Here is a 24,697-nt window from a genome sequence, read left to right as displayed (position 1 = left end):
GTTTTGTTCTATTACTTTAAAAGGCTTACACTCAACCTCCTCACCTCCTTCCACCTTTCTTTTTGTTTTTGTTTTGTAAGCAGATCACAAGTTACCTTTTACTGGGGTCGGCTAAAGCTAAAACACAAGTATTACTGAACCAGAGATTCAACTGAATTCAGTAGGAGTCATGTTAATGAAACAGAGGAATGGTGTGATGCTACTCCCACTTCAACTATACCACATGTTTATCTAGTTATAAATGCCTCAATCCTTAAAACAATGGCTCCTCTCTTCCCCAAACAACCAGAATGACTGAGATCTAGAAGTCTGAGAGTAAACGAAAACATCAGCACCACATAATTTGGGAAGACTTGATCAGAATTACAGAGTCCAGTATTTTTAAAACTGTGCCTATAAAAAAATAGGTGAAATTAATCTCCATCTTTCTAATGAGGCAATGTAGTTTAGTAAAAACTCTCTTACTTATGTTCCTATACACTTACTATATGAAACAAAATATAGACATATTGAAAGAAATTTTCTAACTCGAGTTTGATAAGATGCAACAAATGAAGCTGGGACAACTGAATATCCAAAGGACCCCTTTCCTCACACCACAAAGATGAACTCCAAGTGGATCACAGACCTAAATGTAAGAGCTGAAATTCTAAAACTCTTAGAAGAAAATACAAGAATAAAACCTAGTGATCTTGGATTAGGCAATGATTTCTAAGTAACCATAGAAGACTAAAAAGCTGGATTCCATCAAAATTTAACAATTGTATGGTTCTAAGGACAGTTTTACCAAGAAATAAAAGACAACTCAAAGACACAAAGAAAAATTTGTAAATCATGTATCTGATAAAAAGACTTGTATCCAGAATATGTGAAATCATTTTTATAACTATATAGTAACATAAATAACTCAAGTAAAAATGGGGAAAAAATTTGAATAGACATTTCTCCAAAGAAGTTGTATGAATGCTAATACGCACATGAAGAGATGCTGAACATTATTATTTCTTAGGGAAATGCAAATAAAACCACAATGAGATACCACCACAATGGCTATAATCAAAAAGACAATCAAATGCTGGTTTAATGTGGAGAAAATGGAACCCTTATACACTGCGAGTGGGACAGTAAATGGTATGGCTGCTTTGGAAAACCGTTCAGCAGTCTCTTAAGAAGTTATACACAGAGTTACCATATGACCCAGAAACACCACTCTGAAATACTTACTTAGGAGAAATGAAAACATATGTCCGTACAAAAACATTACAGACAAGTGTTCACAGCAGCAGTATTCCTAATGCCCCAAAAGTGAACGCTACACTCAAGTATTCATCAACTGATGGATCGGAAAAAAGAATTAAGTCCTGATACATGGATGACCCTTGAAAACATTATGCTAAGTGAAATAAGCCAGTCACAAAACACTATATATTTTATTATCCTAATTAAGTGAAATGCCCAGAATAGACAAATCTACAAACAGAAAGTAGATCTGTGGTTGCCAGGGACTGGAAGAAGCAAAGGGGGAAGGGTCGTGAGAAGTATAGGGAATGACTGCTTAACAGGTACAGGATTTCTTTTGGGGATGATAAAAAAGTGCTAAAATTATATTATGGTGATGGTTTCACAACTTTGTAAATACACTGAAAACCATTAAAGTGTACACTTTAAATTAGTGAATTTTTGGTATTCACTAATACCATATTAAGTTATGTATCAATAAATCTGTTTTTAAAACCTCTGACAAAAAATTAATACATGCATACAAACAAAAAGTCTACACAGAAAAATGTTCTTGGGATAGAACCTGGGATCCAAGGATAATTTAAATACACAGTCTACTCTGAGAGTATCTATGGACAAGCAACTCCAGTCTGAAAGGATAACCTAGACCTGTGCTGTCTGGTTTGGTAGCTACTAGTCACACGTGGCTACTGACCACTAAAAGTACGGCTAGTTCAAAGTGTAAAATATATTGAGGATATTAAAGACTTGGTGAAGAAAGGAAGGGGAGGGGGAGGGGAGGGCAGGAAGGGAAGGAGAAAGGGGAGGGAAGAGGGCGTAACAAAGAAAAGAAAGAATATGAACTATCTCATTAATGAAATTTTATATTGATAACATGTGAAAAATGGTAGTATTTTGGATATACTGAGTTAAATAAACTACATTAATAAAATTAATTTTACTTGCTTGTGTGAGTTGTGTCATGTGGTCATATCACCTAATCTTGATGAAGACCTGGCCGAGCCCCCAGCTGTAGGAGCCTCCCAGAGTATCTTGGCCCTGCTCTCCCCCCCTGCCCCTCACTTCCTCTGCAGTTCTCTACGAGTGGAACACTAGCTGTCTCTGTATACATGGTCTTCTCAGAACTAAGTCTTCTGAGCTAACACAGCCCACCAGAAAACCCCACCAAACAGTGGCACCCAGGTGTTGCTGCACAGTAGAACCACCCAGAAATTTGAAACTCCCAATGCCCAGGTGAGACCCCATACCAATTACAACAGAATGTGTGAGAGTGGGAGCCAGGTATCAGAACTGTTAAAGATGCCCACGGTGATTCCAATGGGCAGCAAAAAGTTTGGGAACCAATGAACTAATTGTTTAGGCAGGAGGAAGCTTTTTGAGAGAATCAAAACTGGTAGGAGCTTAAACTTCTCAGTATGCTACCTGTAAGCAGCTAAAATTAAATTGATCCAAAACAATAAAAGTATCAAATTAGCTATCTTTTTTATATCCCTTTGGGGTCCCAGATGACAATATTTCTCCCAAAGTAGCTGATTCCAATTTTTATTATCCTACTAGAAGAACAGTCCTCCAAAGTGGCTATATCAATTTATATTTTGGTCAGTATTAGATGGAAATCCTCCCATTTTTACCAACATGTGATATCATTTTAAATTTTATGCCCTTCTAAAATACCTTTTTAATTTAACAAACACTCATTTGGGACTTGCTATATGGCTGGTATTAAGAGCATTACAAATACTAATTCATTTAAGTTTCACACCATCAGTAACAGTGCAGGTTCTATTATTCCCCACGTTTTATACAGGAAAAGTCCAAAGCACAGAGAGGATGAATAAACTTGCTGAAACGGTGAAGCAAGGATTCAAACCCACACAGTCTGGCTCCAGAGTCCACGCCTTAAAGATAATGTAATGCTGCATCTCATTATTATTTTAAAACTCTGTATCTTAATCACAGATTAACCAATCAGATTTACCCAAAGACTAATTATAAGGCAGATCATCACAGTACAACAGAGAAGTGGCTAAACAAAAAACCACACATATAGTGAAAATACTAAACCATGAAACCATTAAAAAATATGTATTAGAAAAATTCATTCAAAATTCACAATTATTTACCAGGCCCCACTACATGGTGGACAACTGTTCTAGGCACTGAAGACACAGTTTTATGGGTAACACAGTAGTACTATGAATAGTAATTCAAAGTGTATTTTATTTCATGAATACGGAACAGTAATTAAAGTGGTAGTTCACTAATGCAGTTTAGTACCAGAAACAATCTATAACACAATTTTAAAAAATATATCTCAATTATAATCTTCATCGTAAATGAGAAAAAGAAGTCTACTGAAATGTAATTCCTTTTCTTGCTAAGAAAAACATTTTTGTTAAAGACTGCAAAATATACCCCCATTCCAAGCAGGATAATGGATAAAATGGAAGGAAAGGGTGAGTCATTCAAAGGCCCTGTTCCTTCCTGGCCGCCATCAGAAACCACCTTATCAAAAACAGGCACAAACTGATAGGTAACATCCAAACACAATAGTTGCTCAACGGTACCAGGAACCCAATACAATTTACTGTAGAAAGTCAGAACCAAGTTTTTTGACTATTAAAGAAAAATTCCACTATAATTTCTAAATGCCATTAATTGAAAGTATCAAAAGTAAAATTTACTTACTTTAGCAATCTGCAGCAACACAATGCAGTGTTTAATTGATTCTACCATGCTCTATAAAAACAAAACACTAATTTTAGGTTGTTTCCCCAGATAAAATGGTCATACAATGTTAAAGCTCAATATATAAAGTGAGTTCAGATACACAGGGGTTAGGTCTATTCTACACAAGAAATACCCTCTCTGGATATCCAGGGAGTTCTCCAATATGCTGATAATGTCAAATGAAGTTACTATGAGCAATTCTATTGTTAAAGAATGCCAAAAAAATGTTAATTTATACTGAATATGAGTCAGTATAAATGATTTTCAACATTTCAAACAGAATTAACTTCCAAATTATTAGATCAACAACCAGGTCATCCCACTGTAAATTTATAAAACACCCATTTGAGACTTTTACGGAATTATAGAGAGTAAAGGATCCTATCAAAATACTGATGAACCTGGAATACTATTTTGCCTGTTTAAATGTCAGAAAGCCAGGACATCAGAAAACTCGAATCACAGTACATTTTGGGTCTGAAAAAGAGGATACACGCTGTGCACAGACGACGCCACCTTTTATCCAAGGATCTCAAACAGACAAGACCAGAAAAAGACAAAATGACACACCAAGTCGGTTTCAATGAGCGGGTTTAGTCTACTCATTTAAATCCCTTTCAAAAATAATACAATTCTTCAAATATCCTTGTAAAAATTCATGAAATTAAAATCTCAATTGTTCTTATTAATAATAGGAGCAGCTTAAAATATAAATAACACTTTAAAGGACTTTCTAAAGCAAAGCCAGAGTTTATCAAACAATGTAACTTACATTTGTTGTCTCTTTGAGAGTTTCAATTTTCTGTGAAAAATAGTAAGTTTAAACAGAAATAATCAGAAGCACATAGAGGTATTGTTTTTCACTGGTTGGTCATTTAAAGAATTTTACCAAAATATATTCATTACTCTCAATGCAGGGAGGTAGGGAAGGGAGGACTTTTGGTTATACTTCTTTTTAAAAAATTTAAACCAAATATTTAAATTAAAAATTCAGACATTTTATGAATTACATCCTCAAATAAAGTTTTTGTGATTCAATTAATGACTTGTAAGAATAACATAAAACATTCTTAATTCCTTACCTGAAATTAAGTTTTTTCTATAGATTCACTAGAATACTTATTTTAGAATCACCTTAAATTTGCTAAGTTGTTTAAAAATGACATGGGACTCGATTATAAAACAGAATGGAAGGTGAGCTAAACATGAGTTACCACTATTACCCAGTGTAAAAGAGCCAAATGCAAGATTATATAGTCAACAGAAATGGAAAAAATAAATAAAGCTGCATTAGCAAATTTAGTCAAGGAGAGGAAAAATGTAAATTCAAAAAAACACAGGAACAGAATCACAGAAATGGAGATCACATAGAGGGTTATCAGTGGGGAGGGGGAGAATGGGGGAAAAGGTACAGGGAATAAGAAGCATACTTGGTAGGTACAAAATAGAGGGAAGGTTAAGAACAGCGTAGGAAATGGAGAAGCCAAAGAACTTGTATGTACGACCGACCCATGGACATAAACTAAGGGCAGTGGGGAGATGCTGGAGAGAATGGTGGTACCAGGCAGAGGGGGAAAAAGGGGAGAAAAATACTGAGACAACTATAATAGCATAATCAATAAAATTACTTTAAAAGAAAAGAACACAGTATTCAAACTACAAAGTAGCTGTCAGAAATGCAAAAGCTGAAGGAGAGTAGCACAACTAGAATTAAAGCAAGCCTTGTTTTGTTTCCTCATGTGTGGCTTCTTGTTTACTATGAAAATTCTTGCAGGTTGGTTTATTATTATTTACGGTGATCACATATAAATTTAGTAGCTTTCTACCTTCAACATGAGACACCTGAAGAGGAAAGAACTTACTCCTATGAAAGCGATACTTACAAAAAGGGTGTCATATTATAATTTCATACATTGCTTTTGTTTAATTATGAAACCATAACAAAAATTCACCAGAAAAACTCCCCTTGAAGTCTATATGGCAATAATATCACACTAGGTCAACAGCAGGCAAAAACACTGAGGTCCTTCTGTTATTTTTCCAAAAGGCTCTTGGATTTAAAAACTTTTAAGTCAAAGTCATGATTATGAAAGTTACCTTTCTCTGTTCATCATCTTTGCAGTTTTGAAGTTTGTCATCAAAAAGCTACAGGATTAAAACAAATGATTACAAAATCAGGCCACTTTCCTATATTGTATATATTTACTAAACATAGAAAAGCAAAATTTAGTTCTTACACACATTTCTTCCAGGGATAATTTATATGTATTTTCAAGATGATATATACATTTTTCAAGGCTAATTATATCAAGTTAAATTCTACTCAATTACTGTACATGGTCAGGATCAATTACACTGGTGGACTCACAAGCAAAACACATTACTTTTAAGAACTTAAAATTCAACTCAAACCTAAGTTTTGCCCTGGCCAGGTGGCTCTGTTGGTTGGCGCATCGTCCTGTACACCAAAAACGTGGCTCGTTCAATTCCTGGTCAGAGCACACGCCCAGGTTGTGAGTTTGATCCCCAGTCAAGGTGTGTAGGGGAGACAAATGATCATCACTGTTTCTCTCTCACACTGATGTCTCTCTCTTCCTCTTTCCCCCTCTCTCTTTTCCTCCCTCCCTTTCTCTCTCTCTCCAAAAATTCAATGAACATATCCTCGTGAGCATTAAAAAAACTAAAACCAAAAAACCCCCTAAGTTTTTTCTACTTTGTCATCCCGGTTTATCAACACTCCTTTTTCTTCCCAGGACCTTTGGCTGTAATTAATTTAAATTAGGAATTGAAGGAGACAATTTCAGTAATGATAAAGGAAGTAGAGAATCACCTCTCCCAATTCCTGAATCCCCAGATGGAAAAAGCAAGGCCTTAGAAATAGAACCACTTAAAATTTACCAGTTTTATAGAATTTTTAAACAGAATGTGAACTAATTTTGTCTTATTTTCTTCTAATTATGTCTAGACATTTACCTTTTTAATGACCAAAAAATGTATTATGTACGTATACTATGTACCAATATTATTAGATTTAATGACCAAAAAATGTATTATGTACGTATACTATGTACCAATATTATTAGATTGAAGATAAAGATCTTTGAATTAAGTCGCCCAGATCTTTTAAAAAATCCCAGCTTTAAAAACTCCTGAAAAAACACATCAGGATTGTAAATTAATATCAAATAAATAATTTTTTCTACTCAAATCAAGCTCAGTAACATTATATCAATTCAATGTATGAACTAATGCCATACCTTTAATTGTTCTATCAAGATCTGAAGGTAAGCATCAGCCTCTGTAAGTTTCTTATCAAAGTCTTGAACGCTAGGAACAAATCCTGAATCCAAACCCTAGAGAAAAAGAAAATTTGCAATAAATCTAGCAGTACCAAAGCAATGTTTAATAGTATAAAAAATACTTCATCCTTCATACATGACATTTCCATTTTTAAAATAAAAATAACACTTTTACATAAATAATGTCTGTTTAAATTATCTAAATTCTCCAAGGACAGTGGTACATCGATCTCCCACATGAACTTCTAACACTGTTCCCTTGTCATTCACTAACACGTGCTGGTGCTCAAATTCGGACGCCCCCTGCCCTTCAGAATCCCTTTCCCTTCGCCCAAAAGCCCCACCATAATGGCTTCCAGTCACCTGCAGAACAACAATAATTCAGAAGGAACATATAGAAAACTACCTAGATTATCTCCTACTTCCCTCTACTTTTTGTTCCGTCCATCCCTCCGGCCCTTTAATGTTAAAACTTCATATTCTCACTATTCAGTTCTCCAGTTCTGTAACCCACCTCATTAGCTGATGTTTTTCTCCTCCTCCCCTATTAAAAAAGAAAAAAATCATAACCTCAAAATTCTTACTTCTAAGAAGAGGGCCCTCTCTAAGTGAAAGTGGCACTACTTCAGTCTTAATCAAGTTCCCTACTCACTTTCCCCTGGCATAAACACTACACTCTGGACATGGTTTTAAATGTTTATTTATTTAGAAGGCCCACTTATTTCTCAGTTTAACAGTGTGACATTTGCATATCCTACTTTTTGTACACTACAAATTTGAAGTTCTGAGAGCATGGGATTCCTGTGTTTTAACTCTACTCAAAAGAAACTTAGTTCTTAATCACCTCTGACTGAAAAACACATCAATCCTGGTATAAAAGACACAACACTTGGAGAATGAACAAGACCACCAGCTTGCCATGTGTGCATGCCCAGATGTCATGCAGTTAAACTGGGAGAGAAGGCTCGGGGGCCGCTGGTGCCACAATCCACCCAGCCACAGAGCTCTGCACCAAACGGGAAACACAGTGGTTTAACATAGGAAGCTTGACTCTCACCTGTCACTTCTCCCCTGCCTTTTGGCCAGTACTGCTGATCATTTTCACGTTCCCCATTTTAGTAAACTGAGGTCAGAGTTCAGTTTTTATTACACTAATTCCTCATCTTTGAGTAACACTTCACCAGGACTAAAGCATGTTCACAGCCATTATCTCAAACACCAGATTGAACTGGTATAGTATTATGGAAACAATGGGTGGCAAACCTGGTTTCTTATTGCAGCTCATCCACTAACGAGATACTGTGTCTCTCTAAGCTGCTGTTTTCTTACCTGCCAAACACAGGTGTTCTCCTCCTCCTCCTAGAATCAACGGAGTAGCCACTGCCTCTACTAAGGACCTACACAGTTACTAACACTGCCAATTACTGCTATTACTGCTCTTCTTAAACTAAAATTTGAATTCTGAATCAAACAATTAAAAACATAAGTTTTTAATCAACTTGTACTGCATTTCCTTTTTCAAATTCAAAGACAATAAAACTGCCTATATTTTTTGACATACATGCCTACATTTTTTATACATGTAGAGAAACCACTTGAAATGAGTATTAAAAAACCTCTTCCTAATGAGAGATGTAATGTATAAAAATAAAGTTTAAGGAAAAAAATCATAATAATGTATGTAAAATCCAGATATATTTATAAAATTGTGGTTAAATATCTTCATTCTAAAAGATAACTCCAAAGCTTCCTATTAGAAACATTTACAAAGTGTAGTATGATAGTAACACATGTGGAAAGGAAGGATAAATCCATCATATTTCAGAGATACTACAGTACTGTTCTAAGAAAGGAGTAGTTTATTTCCATGTTACTGTACCAAAAAAAAAAAAAAAAAAAATTAGGACTGCTTGTTTTTGTGGGTTTTTTTGTTTGTTTCATAGCACAATAGAAAATCATTATCAATAATTTAATTATAAAACCCAGCTAAAATCATCTAAATACACTGTCCTTGCTAAAAATTAAAAAGGTCAATGGCACATTAAAAAATGAATAAAACATAAAGCATCTTAAAGAGAGGAAGAAGTGATGTCTTAAGAATTTTTCCTCCCCTGAATCCACTTAGAACTACCATTGTAAAAATCTAATTAACATACCCTTTTGAACAAATAACTATCCACTAAAAATCCTCTAGTCAATACCCAGAAACAAATGAGATTTAAATTACTGAGATCTGAAGCCCACCCGAAGTTAATTTTTCAAAAAGAACCCTTTGATGTTGCTATAATGTATGACCTCACTTTGGCTCTTTTCTCAGATCCACCTTAGTCTTCCACAACACTCCTGTGCCCACAGAATGAACTCCACAGGGCACAGCACGCAAGTCAAAGATCTGTTCAGCAATTGGTCTTTCTTTATGTAATTTATAATAGGAGGTTCATTTCAACAGTTATTAGCTTAAAATCCCAGAATTGGCCTAAGCTCCCTTGTATAGTAATTCATAAATCGTCGGTGTACTTAAAATCTACATATATAGTTGCTCATCTGCAATCAATAAAGTAACATGTACAGATTTATCAATAATATAGACAAGCAATTGATAATAATTAGTTTTCTCAAATCTAGAATAATGCAGTAGAAGAAATACAAGTTTTCATTACATATTATAACTAACAGTACATAGAATTAAAGATACCTAGGCCAACCTCCCACTCATGGAAGTTACTTTTATATCTTTGAAAGTCATCTAATCTTTGTTTGAATTCCTAAACAAGACAAGGAACTTAATACCTCCCACCAACTTTTTCATAAAAATTCCCTAAAGTCATAACTATTCCTCTTTCCATTCAACATTTATAATATAAGGCACTACACTTACTTGTATCCTTTTTAATGGAGCTTTGTTTGAAAGCAGATTATAAAGAAAGAATGCAGTCCTTTCTGTTTTCTTTCTCCTTCCCTTTTTCTACTCACTCACTTCTTTGTATCTTCCTTTCCTTCACTTTGTCTTCCTTCTCTTTTGTGCCCTTCAGTAGTAATTGATGTTTTGTAGCATTTTAGGCACCTAGGACCCAAGAAGTTGCTGTTCCCCACTTTATCCTACTGATGAGCCATAGTTCTAGCTTGATGATTTCTGTCTGAATTCATTTTAAAGTTTAAATTAAATACAACTATTACAGAGAAATAAAAACAAAATGGTCTGTGATGTAAAAGAAGTTAAATGAGAACCATGATAGAAATCAAACCTAAATCTAACCATACAATGAGAAATCTATGTAAAAAAAAATTACTTACTTATGTGACAAATATGCTAAACCAAAATAGTCTCTCATTTTCAAGAGTGTTTTGCTAAAAAAAGAAATCTAAAGTACATATATAAAGTCAAGAAGAGCTACATATGATTTTATATCAGTCAGGATCTATGTACCCAAGTTTTAAAATATACACAAAATAAAGTATGTTGAGAAAATAAAACTAAAAATATACACAGAGAGACACATCTGACTCAATTTAAGGGGGACGTCAAAAATAATATTCAGACTAGTAGAAGAATATCAAACTGCCTCAAAACTGTGTATAAGTACTCCCTACTATCTTTCTAACACTTATGTTGAATAGCATCATTTTTCTAAGAAAGCACTTCAAAGCTAACAAATGTAGGCAAAATTAAATGAATTCCTATTAATGATTTGAGCTGGGACGTTAAACACTATACTTTATACATACACATCACTGAATATATCACCCCCATTTAGAAGAAGAGGGATATCCTTAAAACTGTCTGAAGTACATATGAATTGTAGCTGCTTCTGAGAGACTCTCAGTAAAACTAAAACAGGACAGGAGGCAATTTTTGAGAGATAGAGTAGGAACTTTTAAAGTACTTCCTGCTGACAGGGGTAAGAGTAATGAACAGTAGAGGTAAAGGTGATAAAAGGTGGTTTAAGGTCCTCTGAGATCAGAATCAGGAAACAAGAAACTTACAGGTCATTTAAGGAACTGAAAATAGTACAACAGGAAGGGCTATGGCCGAATAACAACACTGTAAAACGAAACTCACAAATGAGTAATTATTTTCATACCAAATCTTATTCCACAGCAAAAACTAAGGACTAAGTACACTATTTATTTCAGTGCTTTCTCTTATACAGGACAAAATTGTTATACAACAAAAATATGTTGCAAAAAGAGAAATGGAAAATGCATTAGAGCTAGAGACCCTATTCCATGTAAGTTTCATAGAAAAATTCAGAAAAACAATAAATTACCAGTAGAACTATAAAATGGAAAAGATTAAAAATTTAACAATGGAAAAACACCAAAAAAAAAAAAAGTCTCCTATGAAAAACGAATGGCATGAATCCAGACAAAAGTAGATGATTGCTAAAAATTAGCAAGGCACACACCTTCCAATTAAAATAATGAAGACTTTGCAGAAATGTTGTTTTGATTAAAATATGAAAGTATTTGGAAAGCTTATGTTCACAATTGGCAATTTGAGATGACATGCATCACAGATACACTTTCATCCAATGAAAGAAGTATAGGGCATACTTACAATTGAATCACTTACAATTATTTTTGAAAATTCAAGAACTGGAGAGATACCAGAAGACTGGAAAAAAGCAAGTGTGGTACTGATCTTCCATAAAGTAAGGAAAAAAGAGAATAGAAAGTTACCATGCTGTGAGTGTGACATCAATAATTAAGCAAAGGAATAATAAGAGAAAAATCTATAACTATACGAGAAAAAGTAGGCACATGAACAGCAAATGGCAAGCTAAAAAATAAAAGAGAATGCCAAACTTAATGGCTTTTCTGTTCCTTGAAATTTGCTAGCAAGTTAAGTTTTTTGAAAAAGACACCCGTTTGTCTTCTTACCAAATGATTTAAAAGTTGGCTTAATGAAGAAAAGAAGGTATATTAAAGAAACCAGAATTAGTAATGAGACCATGATTTCATGTGGGGTATACTCATATGTAATTTCCTTGGCTTACTGAAAATTTGGAAGCACTTATATAATCCCTGTTGTCTCTGTCGTTTATCCACTTCAGCTAAGGGAAGAACAGGTCTTAGAGGTATAGAGCAGTTCTAAGGGTAAGAATTTCTCCCCGTTTTTAATCCTAAATAATATCCAACTACTGATTCATTTGGAGTTAAGATTATCAATTCAAAAATGTCCATAAAATTGAGCCTATTATCAAAACTCCTACACTGAAACTTCATGAAGATGTTTTCCATTTAAATCAATTTCCTGATAATCTAAACCTCCAAATTAATAGATTCGTTTTTACACATGTGGTGGCTACAGCTTTTTTTACCAACAACTGCTAGGTACCCCAAGAATGCCCTAAAAATTAAGGTCTTTTTCCATATAGCCCTGGATGCACTATGGATGCATCATATGTAATCTTTTTCTGGGTATTAGGTTCTCTGCTATATGCTTTACAAGTTCTCTCATTTCATTATAACACAGTAAGGAAGACAGTAAGGTAGATAGATATTAACCCTATTTTATAAGTGATTACCTAAAATCGACCAGCTAGGATTTTTTTTTAATTGGGATTTCAACCCAGTCCTTGGATTTCAAGTCCATTACACTTTTCTATTAAACTACAATGATATTTGGAAATAATTCATAGCATAAGAACACTAAAATAAATGCAATCTAAAATTTGCCCGAAAGAGCTTGATATAGTGAAAATAAGCATAAGCTTTAAAGTCAGACCAATCTAGTTTTAAATCCTGAATCTTCAGCTTCCTAATCCATTACCTGTACAGTTTAGTCTGGCCAAGGTACTTTTTCCACCTCCCCTTTCTCACTAGCGATGGGTATAATAACCACTTAAGGTTGCTGGAAAGATGAAATAAAAGAATATGTGTAAAGTAACACAATAATAGGTGTTCTACTTCCTCTTCATAATTTGGAATCGGAAATAACCAAGATTCACTGCTGCATCCCAGGCCTTAAAGTAGTGCCTAACATATAGAAGGAACTCAATGAAGATTTGATGGATAAAAATGAAATGAACTAATACCTAAATACCATAAAACACATGCAATTTTAATAGAGCTCTATAATCAAGAAAAGGATAAAATAGAAATTGTATTTAACATTCCTTCAAAAAAAAAAAACCAGACGGTAACTCTGAAGAAGATTATAGTAATCAAAAAGGTATGAGCTACAGACAAAACAAGTGATAAAGTCTTGGACAACAAATCAGAAAAATAATTCCATATAAGATATTTGGAAAAGTGGTGGGTACTATGCCTGAATCACAAAAGGTAAATTGCACTGAATTACTACCTTGTAAAAAAGAATCAAACAATATTAAGAAACACTTTTTTCATAAAATAATCTGATTTTTGAAAATATATTAGTTCTTTGAAAAGGAGAATCACTTTTATCTTTAAATTTACAAAGAAAATAGTTTATGTATTATATACATAATAATTAACATGCATAACATTAAGTTTCTGTTTACAAAATACCACAAAACAAATCAGAATTGCTCATATAGTTGGGACAGGAAAAACTGCTTTGTCAAACAGGAATCAGTTACTGACACCACTGCCAAAATTCATGAACTGCAATCAAAACTTTCAGCACAACAGCTTACCCTTTATGATCTCTTCACCTAATACACTGTTCAGTAACCTTCGACTTACAGAATAAAACACTAATATTGATGTCATAAGATGATTTGGTTACTCAAACAACTGCACAAAAAAAGTATGGAATTAGTACCATTTCTCTCTATTTAAATCATTGATAGCTTGTCCTTCCAAAAAGCCTCTCCCAATTTATTTAATAAAGCCATATAAAAATTTATTGTTGCCCTGGCTGGTGTGGCTCAGTGGATTGAGCACCAGCCTGTGAACCAGAGGTCGCTGGTTCAATTCCCAGCGCGGGCACATGCCTGGGTTGCAGGCCGGGTCCTCAGTCGGGGGCGCATGAGAGGCAACCACACATTGATGTTTCTCTCCCTCTCTTACCCTCTCTCTAACAATAAATAAATAAAATCTTTTAAAAAAGTTATTGTCAAAACTACATAAAACAAAAACTTGACATTTATAAATAGATCCTAGTTTGTTTAAAATAGTCCCTGTTTATGACTACTGTCTTAGCAAAATTATTAGCAACCTCCATACTTTCAAAAGTGCCCCAGTTTGACCAGGAAATTATATGATATCCTTCTCTATAAAGGATGTAACTAGCATTTTAGAGATATAAATGTCTGGAAGGCAAATAAATCATTTAAGAGGTTTCAGAATGCAGCAAATTATTTAAAATTAAACATGAGTTTCTAGGCTCTGAATGTAGAAAGCGAACTACAGAAACAAAACAGACACCAGATTTCAAGTCAGTATTAACTGAGTTCTTACCTTATGCTAGATAAGTGGAGACAGGAGTAATAGAAAAGTTACATCAAAAAAAAAAAACTATTCTATTCACACACATGCGCATACGCACACCCTTTGAAATAAAACACATGAAATGTATGTATGTATTATCCCTGGGGAGTAGGGGTTAAGGGAAAGGGGACATTTGAGAAAGGGGACGTTTTAGTTTTTTACTTTATACATCCATGTTGTCTCAGTTCTTATAAGTATGCATTAATTTAATTTAAATTCAAAAGCTTCATGTGAAAAATAGAGATGATACAGATGATAAATATTTTTCAAAAAATTTATAACTTTTAGCTTGCAAAGTCATCGGCATTACGTTTAACATTATCTGCAAAATGCTAAAATGTCTTAAGATAGTAAATTTGGCAATGCTGAAGCTGCTTAGATTCACCTTTCCAAGCAAAGTAAAATGTAGCATAACAAAATTATAATATCCTTTACAGATAAAGTACAAACTAGCAAAAAAGCACTTAAAATTAGCAGTCACTACAGTACTAGAATAAATGCTGAGAAGAAAAATGGCCAATATTACAGAGCAGAATACCTTAATATTTTCCCCACGTCCTTCTCACTAATAATAAGATCATGAATCAACATTCAAGAAAGTAAATTCGTAAAAAACAAAAATACCTACTACATCATTCCCAACAAAGCACTGTTGACCATGTGATATTGGCAATCAGTCAAAGCTTTTCTTTTCATGCTTTAGTTGATTAGGCTACCAGCAATAACTTTCTTAAAAGTCATAGATTAAATCATCCCAGGATTTAAATAAGCTCTGAGTGGCTTACTAGTGTGAGATGGAAAAAATACACTCTCCCTCTCCAATCTCAGATCACTGCCTATCATTCAGCTTAACCGTATTTTGGAAAGCAAAACGTCTCAATATTTTCTAGAGGTCCACCATAAACAAAAGGTTTAGGTAAGTTCCTTAAAAGTTGCTCTATGAACACCTAGAAGAAATTCACATTAAAAACACAAATCCTTAAACTGAGTGACTTAGTAGTTACGATTGGAAATAACTGCAGAATTCTCACTCACAGCATAATCCTTGTTGAAAAATTTGATTATGGTATGTTTTCAAAAATAAAACCTCATATATTCCTCTAACAAAACTAGAGCTCTCTGTATAAAAAATATCTCATAGAAAATTAACACCCAAGGGAGCTAAATGGTAAACTAGTCAGACCAACAGACACTGAAGTCCTAAAAGGCTTTTATCCCACACAAACCAACCAAATAGAGCAAAAACAATAATCATGAAATAAAAAGAACATATTCTACAATTGGTTTGGCATATATCCGTTAAAAATTATATATGCCGAAACAGTTTTTATACATCTGGAGTTGAGCTGCCAGTAAATATCAAACAGAAGGAAACAGGTTCCGTTCTTGCTAAAGCTGTTGCAAGTGTAACCCAACATTCCCCTGATTTACTTTAACTGTCAGAAATCTACCAAGATGGTCTGAAACACAGCTAGAACATGTGCCCACGCGGACGGGACTGTGTCTGGTTCTCTACTGCATACCCCTGGCTAGTGCTGGGCTTGTAGTAAGTACTCAGTAACAATTTTATAAATGAATGAAATAAATTTGGAAATGTGCCTATTTGTTGGCATTTAAACATAAAAAATAATCGAAGTACAAAAAGTTCTTGCAGATCAAAAATCAGAGTATTCATGAAAATATTACAAACTGTTATTATAAAGGATTTATTTTATAAGCATGGATGTTGCATTTTTTAAGGCTAATTAAAAGTTTTTACAAAACAAATGCGAAATTGAATAGGAGGAAAGACACTGTTCCATACAGACAGTACAAGAAATGAGACCCAGCAATGGCAATGAACATTGCCCTCCAAGGACTCCCTATCTCCTGCCAAGCCCTCTCACGAGCACTGTCTTACACGCGGTACTCTGGGCTTAGAGGTCAGCGGTACAATGATGACTTACTCCATGGGACTCCCTTATGACCGTGGCACCTTCTGGATGACTTGGCGGTGCCCAGGTGAAATAGATATAGACCCTCCCCTAGGAAGTGTCAAATCTACAAGAGGAGATAAACATCTGTCTACAAATAAGTGAATCAAACATGGTAAAGTGAGTGTTATGAGAAAGGTACTAAGAAGATATACCAAGGAGAAAGTTAAGGCAGATGATAAGGTCTCACAGAGGCAACGTTTGATTAGAGTGCAGGACTTGGACAGAGATGCAGAGGGGAAGTATTACAGCAGTGGGCCCTGCTGGAAATGACATGATCAGACGTGATGTCTGAACATCTCTTTAATGACATCAGGGCAGGGATAAGAACACTAACCAGAGATGCTGAAGTACCCTGGAATTAGGAAAGGCAGGGAAGCCTTCAAAACCTCAAGCTGAAGAAACGAGGAAGGAGACATTACCAGGATTAAGCAGAGGAGGAGCTACTCAAAGGACACTGTAGTTGTAGGAAATAGTGGCCCCTGAGAGAAAAGCACCAAATCAGAGAAGGAGCAAGATAATACACCCTCCAAGTTCCTCTCTTTTCTTCCTTCCATCCTCTGTTGCTGTCTCCCATCAGCTAACCCTAACAAGAAGCCAGAGGACTAAGGACGGCAGGTGATACCTTCTGCAAAGGTCAGCCTCCTGAAGCTGAGAGCAAAGAAAGGCAGAGAATGAATCTTCAAGAAAATGGAGAATAACCGAAAAGGCAAACTCCCAGACTCAGGGCTAGAATAAGCACAAAGAGAGGTTGGAGAGCAGGATGCCAAAAAAGGAAACATATTCTCTCAAAGAAGTATAAAATATTTTTCAGATCCAGATGCTGAATCTAAAAGGAAACCAAAATTAGTGCCTAACCTGGAAAAATTACTGGGGTTTGGGGAGTATGGTAAGCCATGGACAGATAGAAGCACCAGAGCAGCACCTTGGTTCTCTCCAGAAATAATAACAGCAAGAATCACAGGGCTCTAGTTCTAGTTGTTCTATTCTCTGTCACTTGGATTCTCTGAGACTGTTTCCTCCACTACAAAAATAGGTAGAGGTTGAACTAAAACTCCAAGATCCCTTCCAGTTTTAGAATGCTCTGAAGCCAGTATCTCCACGTTCACCAGGGGTGTGAATACCTCACCACACTGAAAAAATTTCGGGTCCTTACTTTTTAAAAAAGTTCATTTCATTTAAATAAAAACAATGAGAACTTTCAGGTTCCAAGTCCTCTGTGGTATGACAAAGATGTTAAAACACAAGGAGCTCTGGCTGAGTGGCTCAGCTAGTTAGAGCATTGTCCTGTACACCAGAAGGTCGTGCTGGCTCGATTCCTGGTCAGGGCACATACCTAGGTTGGGTGTTCCATCCTGGGCTGAGTCGCTTGTAGGAGGGGAGGCAACAGTGCAATGCTTCTCCCTTACATCGATGTTTCTCTTTCTCTCTCTCCCCCCGCATCCCCCCTTTCTCTAAAAGCAATAAACATACCCTTGAGTAAGGATTAAGAAAACACACACACAAGTAAACTCTTAGCATTTAGTGTAACCTTGAAACTGAGTGAGGGAGATGTAATGAAACCAGATTTTAAAACACGCTCCGGAATGCAGAGAATGCAAAGAAATAACTGAGTAAGCAGAATAACCTGTTTCAAGTGGCATATATGGGAAAAAACAAAATAAGCTGTTCAGTCAATAGAGCAAAGCAGCAAAGTTTTTAATTGTGTCTCCAGAAATAAATGAGCTCCAATGTGGAAAGGGCAGGTCTGGGTCTCGGTCTCCATCTCTCCCTCCCTCCGTCCCCCTTCCCTCACACAGACACAGAGCAAGCCTACTATTCCTTCATTATACCAATGTTCACTGAATAGCTCTTATGTGCCAGGTACTATCACCTCCTTCAAAGGGCATCTTTAAGGACAATACAGATAATAGCTAACAGAATTAATCATTACCTAATCTTCTGGAATGAGCTCAGACTGCACCCCTTCCAAGCAGTCTGCCTGACTTCTCTAGCCAGCAACAAACTCTTTTACCTATGATACCATCGCAAATCCCATTTGTGCTGGCACTGCTGTTAGCGCTCTTTCAACCACATTAGAGGTCAATACGAACAGGGAGGAGAGGGTGTAGGGGGCGGGGGAGCACTTGTCTGCGAATCGGCTCACCATTTACAACTTAGTTTCTGAACATTTTCTCCCATCCTGTCTCTCAGGTGTGGCAGCAATCAGGGAGCCTGGTAACTTAGGAAACATTGCTAACTCACAAGAATAAACTTAATTACAATACAACTGAGTCAAAGGTTTACACACTTAGGAAATAATTAAATTACATATTTTGATCATTTAAAAAGCATTCATTCGAGCACCTACTATGTGCCAAGCACTGGACTAAGGACAAAGGTCGTGGGGATACAAAGAGGAGTAAGCACCTCTGACCTCTAGGAGACTAGCGTCTAACACAAGACTCAGATAAGTGAACAGAAAATGAGCAGTGCAACCTAGTGAAGGCTGTAATGCAGACATGAACAAGTGTCACTGTACACACAAAGGCCAAATTCTAACTCACTTTGCCTGAAGAAAAACAGTGAGAAAGTAACATACACGCTGTGTGTTAAAGGAAGACCTGGAGATTTATCACTTGACAGATTCCTGAGCAATTGTAATTGTAAGCAGAAGGGAAAGGCTGTGAAAGGACAAAGCTAAGAAAAGCTATGACATGTTCTAAATGATTAACAGTTCACAGTGCTAGAGTAGATGCACTGGGCAGAGCACTTGCAGCTAAGTCCAGACTCAAGAGAGAAAAATTAGGAGCAGGTTGTTAAGGGCCTTGAAGGACATGCCACACAGCTGGACTTTGGCAAGGGGAACCCCAAACAGATTGTTAAGCACAAGAGTGATCCAGCTGGATCTGATAAAGAATATGGGAAGACAGAGTCTAGTGACTGAGAGACTAGTTAGAAGGTTTGGCAAAAGTTTAAGTAAGAAAATGTTTTGCAAAAATCTAGGTGAGAGATGATGACGGCCTGAATTAAAGCATTATCATGTGGGGAAAAAGGAGACCAAATCCAAGAGATGTTACTAAGGCAAGTTTAATAGGACCTGGTGATGGACATGGAAAACCAAGGAGATGGAAAAAATCTATAAATGGCCTGCATGTGGTCATTTTAGGGAGAACTGCATGTGGAACTTTTAGGGAGAGATACTTGGCTTAGTTATATTTCAGCCTAAAAACTATTTCTTCAAAAGTAATCTTTGTTTAAAACTTTCCTGAAAAATCTTCCTGAATATAATTGCAGGCTAAGTATGTTACAGTAATCATGAAAACTGTCTTCTACAGAATCCCCATAAACATCAGTTACCACTCTACACTGTACAGTTTAGACACTGATAGAACTTGACATCTCCCTGGGGACATTCTAGAATTTCCTTTTTAGAATAAAAGCCTGATACCCTCTTTCTCAAGCAATAAACTACAAACCAGGCAACCTGAATTTTCCAATCAGCAGAGTAAGTATCACAAAATGCTTTTTTGGTTCAACGAAATTTGCACTGAACTAAATTCTCTACTCATCTTCACATCAATTGTGGAAGGTTAAGTGGTTAGATTTACTACCACACACAATGTTTTCACATGTAAAAAAAAAATCTAGAACTTCAGAAATATCAAAATGAATGTGACCAGAGCCTCTGCTGTGTTATCTCAGTGAAAGCCAGACTCAGTTTAGTCTGGAAACAGATCTGGCTTCTCTGTTATCTCTCCTATTTCCCATTTAAGCTCTCAGACCAAAAATCTGATTTTTTAGTGGTTTATATCTTCCTTGTGCTAGGAAAGGTAATATGGTGATTTCATCCAGTTGTCTATTGCTCTACTGCACAAAAAGTGAAAGTTTTAAAAAAATTAAGTGCAGGTAAATGAGAGATGTTAACACTATTCATTAAAGGGCTTTATCGCCTACTCAGTTCAATACAGGCAATGTACTGAGAGATGATTCGCAGGTAACGGATGAGAATTTCCAATTTAAAGTTCACTGCAGAAGCTCTTAAAACTGCAACTACTATTGCAAGATCCCTCCCAGCTTCTCCACTGAAACTAGGAGAAATAATTACTTGATTTGTTTCTAATTTCCTACAAAGCTGAAAGTGAACACTTTAGTCAAGTAAAACCAAATGTTACTTCAAATTAGCAAAAAGAAGTTCAATACATCTCTCACTCTTCCATAACAAAAATTACAGTATGAATGCTGCAAAAAATGCGTGATTCAAATATGCTTCCTAGTCTATTCAATACACTCAACTTTCCATAACTGAGCTGTGCTGAGAAGCTAAACCTTTCCTTTCAGTTTTCATGAGCCCCATAAAACTATTCCCAAGTTTTCACTATTTGTGCACAAGATACCCAAAAAAACCTAAAACCACCTCCCTCCCCACACACATACAAAGAACAACACCCATAATTATTACACACAAAAAAACGGAGCCAGGCAAGAACACAGTGCCAAAAATAAAACAACATAAAATGTTTGGCTTGCAAGTGAAGATTCTATTAATGGGCAACTGGTCAAAATTAAGCTTTCACATTAAGAGAATGCTTAACTTTTTTGTTTAAAATAAGTAATATCTTGCGACAGCTTTCGAAAGGAAAACAGAGCTACACAAAAATGAACCGAAAAAGAGGAAGAGACCGTCTCCAATCTGGTTTGGTGGCTAATGACCTCTCGGTGGAACGGGAGGGCCCTAGCCTCAGCCTCCAACTCATCCCCGCAGGGGAAAGGAGCAGAGCTCCCGGGATGAGAGGGCCTGGACAGCCACGTCGTCGTACTCACCCCACAGGGAGCCGGAAAGGAGGTGGGGAGAAAACATTCGCGCCCACGGCCCCAGGTACTCAGGGTGGGGGCTGGCCCCTCTCCCAGACCCCTGGGGTCTACTCACTCCGCAACTGGCCGGCAAGAAAGCCATTCGCCAAGGCCCCCGCCCTCTGTGCCTCCAGGGAAGGGAGCCGGGGGCGCTTCCGAGCACCCCCTTTCCTCCCCCCACGCAGATCTCCGGGTAGCCGCGCAGACAGTCCTGCCAGATTCAGCTGGTCCCCGGGACACCCCCTTACCCTTACCCCTGTTCGGCCGGCCCCTCCCCTGCCTAGGGGCCGCACCGATTGGCTGGGCCTGTAGGATCCTGGCAAAGAGACCCCTGGCGATTGGCCACGGGTCACCTGCTGTAGGAGGTGAGAGGCTGACGATTGATTTTGGGGTGGAGAGGCGGGAGAGAGCTGGCCACCAGAGGGACGGGCGGTCAGCAGTGTGTGGGCGCCCAGCAGGCTTTCTAGTTCTCTAGCCCCACCCAGACCCCACCGGGCAGGGGTTCGGCCTCACCCGGCCTCGGACAAGCGGCTGCCGCCCCTAGGAAAGTGTGGTCAGCGCCCGAGAGGGCTCAGCCAGGCTTTCCGGCCTTCCGCCCCGCAATTCCTGCGGAGTGGGGTGTAAGGAAGGGCCCGCTCACGGACTTAAACACGCTTTACACCCTTCGGCTTCTAGCTTAACATCCCCAAATATTTTGTCAGCTGTAGAGCCAAGTTTCATGTTGATAAACTGTTTTTGCTTACTTCCGGAAAGCTGTTTGTTTCGAGTGCCGGGGAAGTGCTGAAGAGGAGGAGGCAGTGAGGGGAGGTGGAGACACTATATCAATAAACAAAAGCATGGTGCCCGTTTTATTTAAAAATGCAGGGAAACACCGTGGGCCTGCTGTTATGCCACAGCTCCATAAGGAATGTAGGTGGCTTGTGAACATGCTTCAGGAATTCAAAAGTCATAGCCTCAAATTAGATTAAAAAATTCAGACTTAGAAGACCTTGACAGAGAATCATCCCTCCAAAATGCAGGAAATCACAGGCATAAATGACTAACTTATGATGAGGACAATCTTTTACTGTTGGTACTATTTTTCCTCCGGCTATTTATATACACCTGTACTCCTAAGTGTCTAATAAACTTTTGTGCTCTCCTGGTACCCCCTACAACCAGCATAGTGCAAACCGCACACAAAAGGCTCAATAAATGCTTGCCACCCTCTGTTAAAGATCCCTTCATTTTGTTCTGTAAACTTTTTTCAGAATATCCAATACCAGCCCTGGCCAATGTGGCTCAGTTGGTTGAAGCATCATCCCATACACGGAAAAGTTACGGTTCATTTCCCAGTCAGGCCACACACAAGAAGGCAACCAATCGATGAGGCCCCGCCCCACCACCACCTCCATCCCTCCCAGCTTCCTCCTCTCTGTCTCTCTCTCCCTTCTTGCCTCTCAAAAGCAATGAAAAAATGTCCTCAGATGAGGATTTTAAAAAAATGTCCAAAACCAAAGGCAATTCCTTCATCTCAAATTCACTCCTCAAAAGTCTGGTCCTCTTCCAGAGCCCCCTACATCAGTAGATGAAAACCACTGCCATCCACTCTATTATGCAAACCACAAACCTAGCAGTCCCTAACACCTTCCTCATTTCACATTCAATCCATCACCAAGTTCTGTCATTTTTACCTCCTAAATACATTCTCGATTCTGTCCAAGTATCTCCATCATCACCTCAATAATCTTTGTAAAGTCTTCCTGAATCTACCCTAGCTCCTCTAGTTCATTCTCAACAGTATAGCCACAGTAATTGGTTTCCAAAACCAATTCATTACACCCTCATCACCCCCACTCCCCCACCCCCTTCAACTGCTTTTCATTGGGTTAGGATACAGCTCAGACTTTAACAACGGCCTGCAAAGTTTAGCCCTACCTACCCACTCCTTGTACCTTCCACTCCCTGGTTTCTGCACTCCTCACAGTGACCTTCTCCAGGCTTCCTAGATTTGCCATGCACCTTCCACCTCAAGGCCTTGGCCATGCTCTTATTTCTGTCTTCTACTCCGTCCCCATGACACCAATCCCCAACCTTCGCTCATTTTATTTCTACTTATCAATATCTCCCTGCCTATGTGAATTCTTCCTTTTATGTTCTCATAGTCCAGGCAACTCTCCTATATGAAACTTATCACAGCTAGTTTACATGTAATGAGTTATTCCTTTTAATTAACTTTATTGAGTTTGAATTTGCATACAAAAGAATGCATCCATTTCAGATGCACAGTTCAATATACTTTGATAAATGTATGCATACACGTAACCGTTGAGTCAGACACAGAACCTTTCCGGCACCACGAAACTTCCCCCTGCCCCTTCAGCAGTCAGTCCCTCCAACCACTGCTCTGCTTTCTATTTGCATTATTCCTTAAAAGTTTTTTGTTCAATTTATTTAAAATTAAAACAAAAAAGAGTTCACACATTTCTCCCCCACTCCCCACTTCTTGCAACCACCAATCTGTTTTCTGTATTTATGAGCTTGTTTAGTCTTTAATTTAGATCCCACATGGTCTTTGTCTTTGTCTGACTTGTTTCATTTAGCATAATGTCCTCCAGGTTCACCCATGTTGTCTCAGATGACAAGATTTCATTCTTTTTATGGCTGAATAATATTCGTGTGTGTGTGCGTGCGCACGTGCTACAGTTTCTTTATCAATTCATCCATCAGGAGACACTTAGGTTGTTTCCATATCTTGGCTATTGTAAATAATGCTGTAATGAGCATGGGGGTGCGTGAATCTTTTTGAACTGGTGTTTTCATTTTCTTCAGATAAATACCAAGAAGTGGAATTACTAGATCACACAATAGTTCTATATTTAATTTTTTGAGGCACCGCCATACTGTTTTCTGTAATGGCTGCACAGCAATACGCAAGGTTTCTCTTTTCTCTACATCCTCACCAACACTTGTGATTTCTTATCTTTTTCATAATTTCAACCATGCTAACAGGTATGAAGTAATATCTCATTGTCATTTTGATTTGCATTTCCCAGATCATTAATGATGCTGAGCATCTTTTTATGTACCTATTGTATACCTGTATGTGTGTCCTTTGGAAAAATGTCTATTCAGATCTAATGCCCATTTTAAAATCAGATTATTTGCATTATTCTTTGATGTTTATGTTCACCACTAGACTGTAAATTTAATGAGACAAGGATC

At 37.1% G+C, this 24,697-nt stretch overlaps 1 protein-coding gene across 16 annotated transcripts in view; it reads right to left on the bottom strand.

Moving 5' to 3' along the window:
• Window positions 1–24,697, bottom strand: part of OSBPL9 (oxysterol binding protein like 9) — a 128,417-nt gene that overhangs the window by 35,300 nt on the left and 68,420 nt on the right. For 3 of the 16 annotated variants that reach the window (XM_053920568.2, XM_053920575.2, XM_053920571.2), the window contains exons 5-10: window positions 11,845–11,913; window positions 7,786–7,815; window positions 7,230–7,325; window positions 6,070–6,117; window positions 4,745–4,774; window positions 3,931–3,981 (exon numbers count right to left, since the gene is read on the bottom strand). In XM_053920568.2, the coding sequence (XP_053776543.1) occupies window positions 3,931–3,981; window positions 4,745–4,774; window positions 6,070–6,117; window positions 7,230–7,325; window positions 7,786–7,815; window positions 11,845–11,913 (324 nt within the window). The other 13 variants (XM_053920574.2, XM_053920572.2, XM_071220920.1 and 10 more) reach the window with 8 other exon arrangements.

This window comes from Desmodus rotundus, chromosome 3 (genome assembly GCF_022682495.2).
Source record: "Desmodus rotundus isolate HL8 chromosome 3, HLdesRot8A.1, whole genome shotgun sequence".
Classification (NCBI taxonomy): Eukaryota; Metazoa; Chordata; class Mammalia; order Chiroptera; family Phyllostomidae; genus Desmodus; species Desmodus rotundus.
This window is presented reverse-complemented; position numbering and strand designations above follow the sequence as displayed.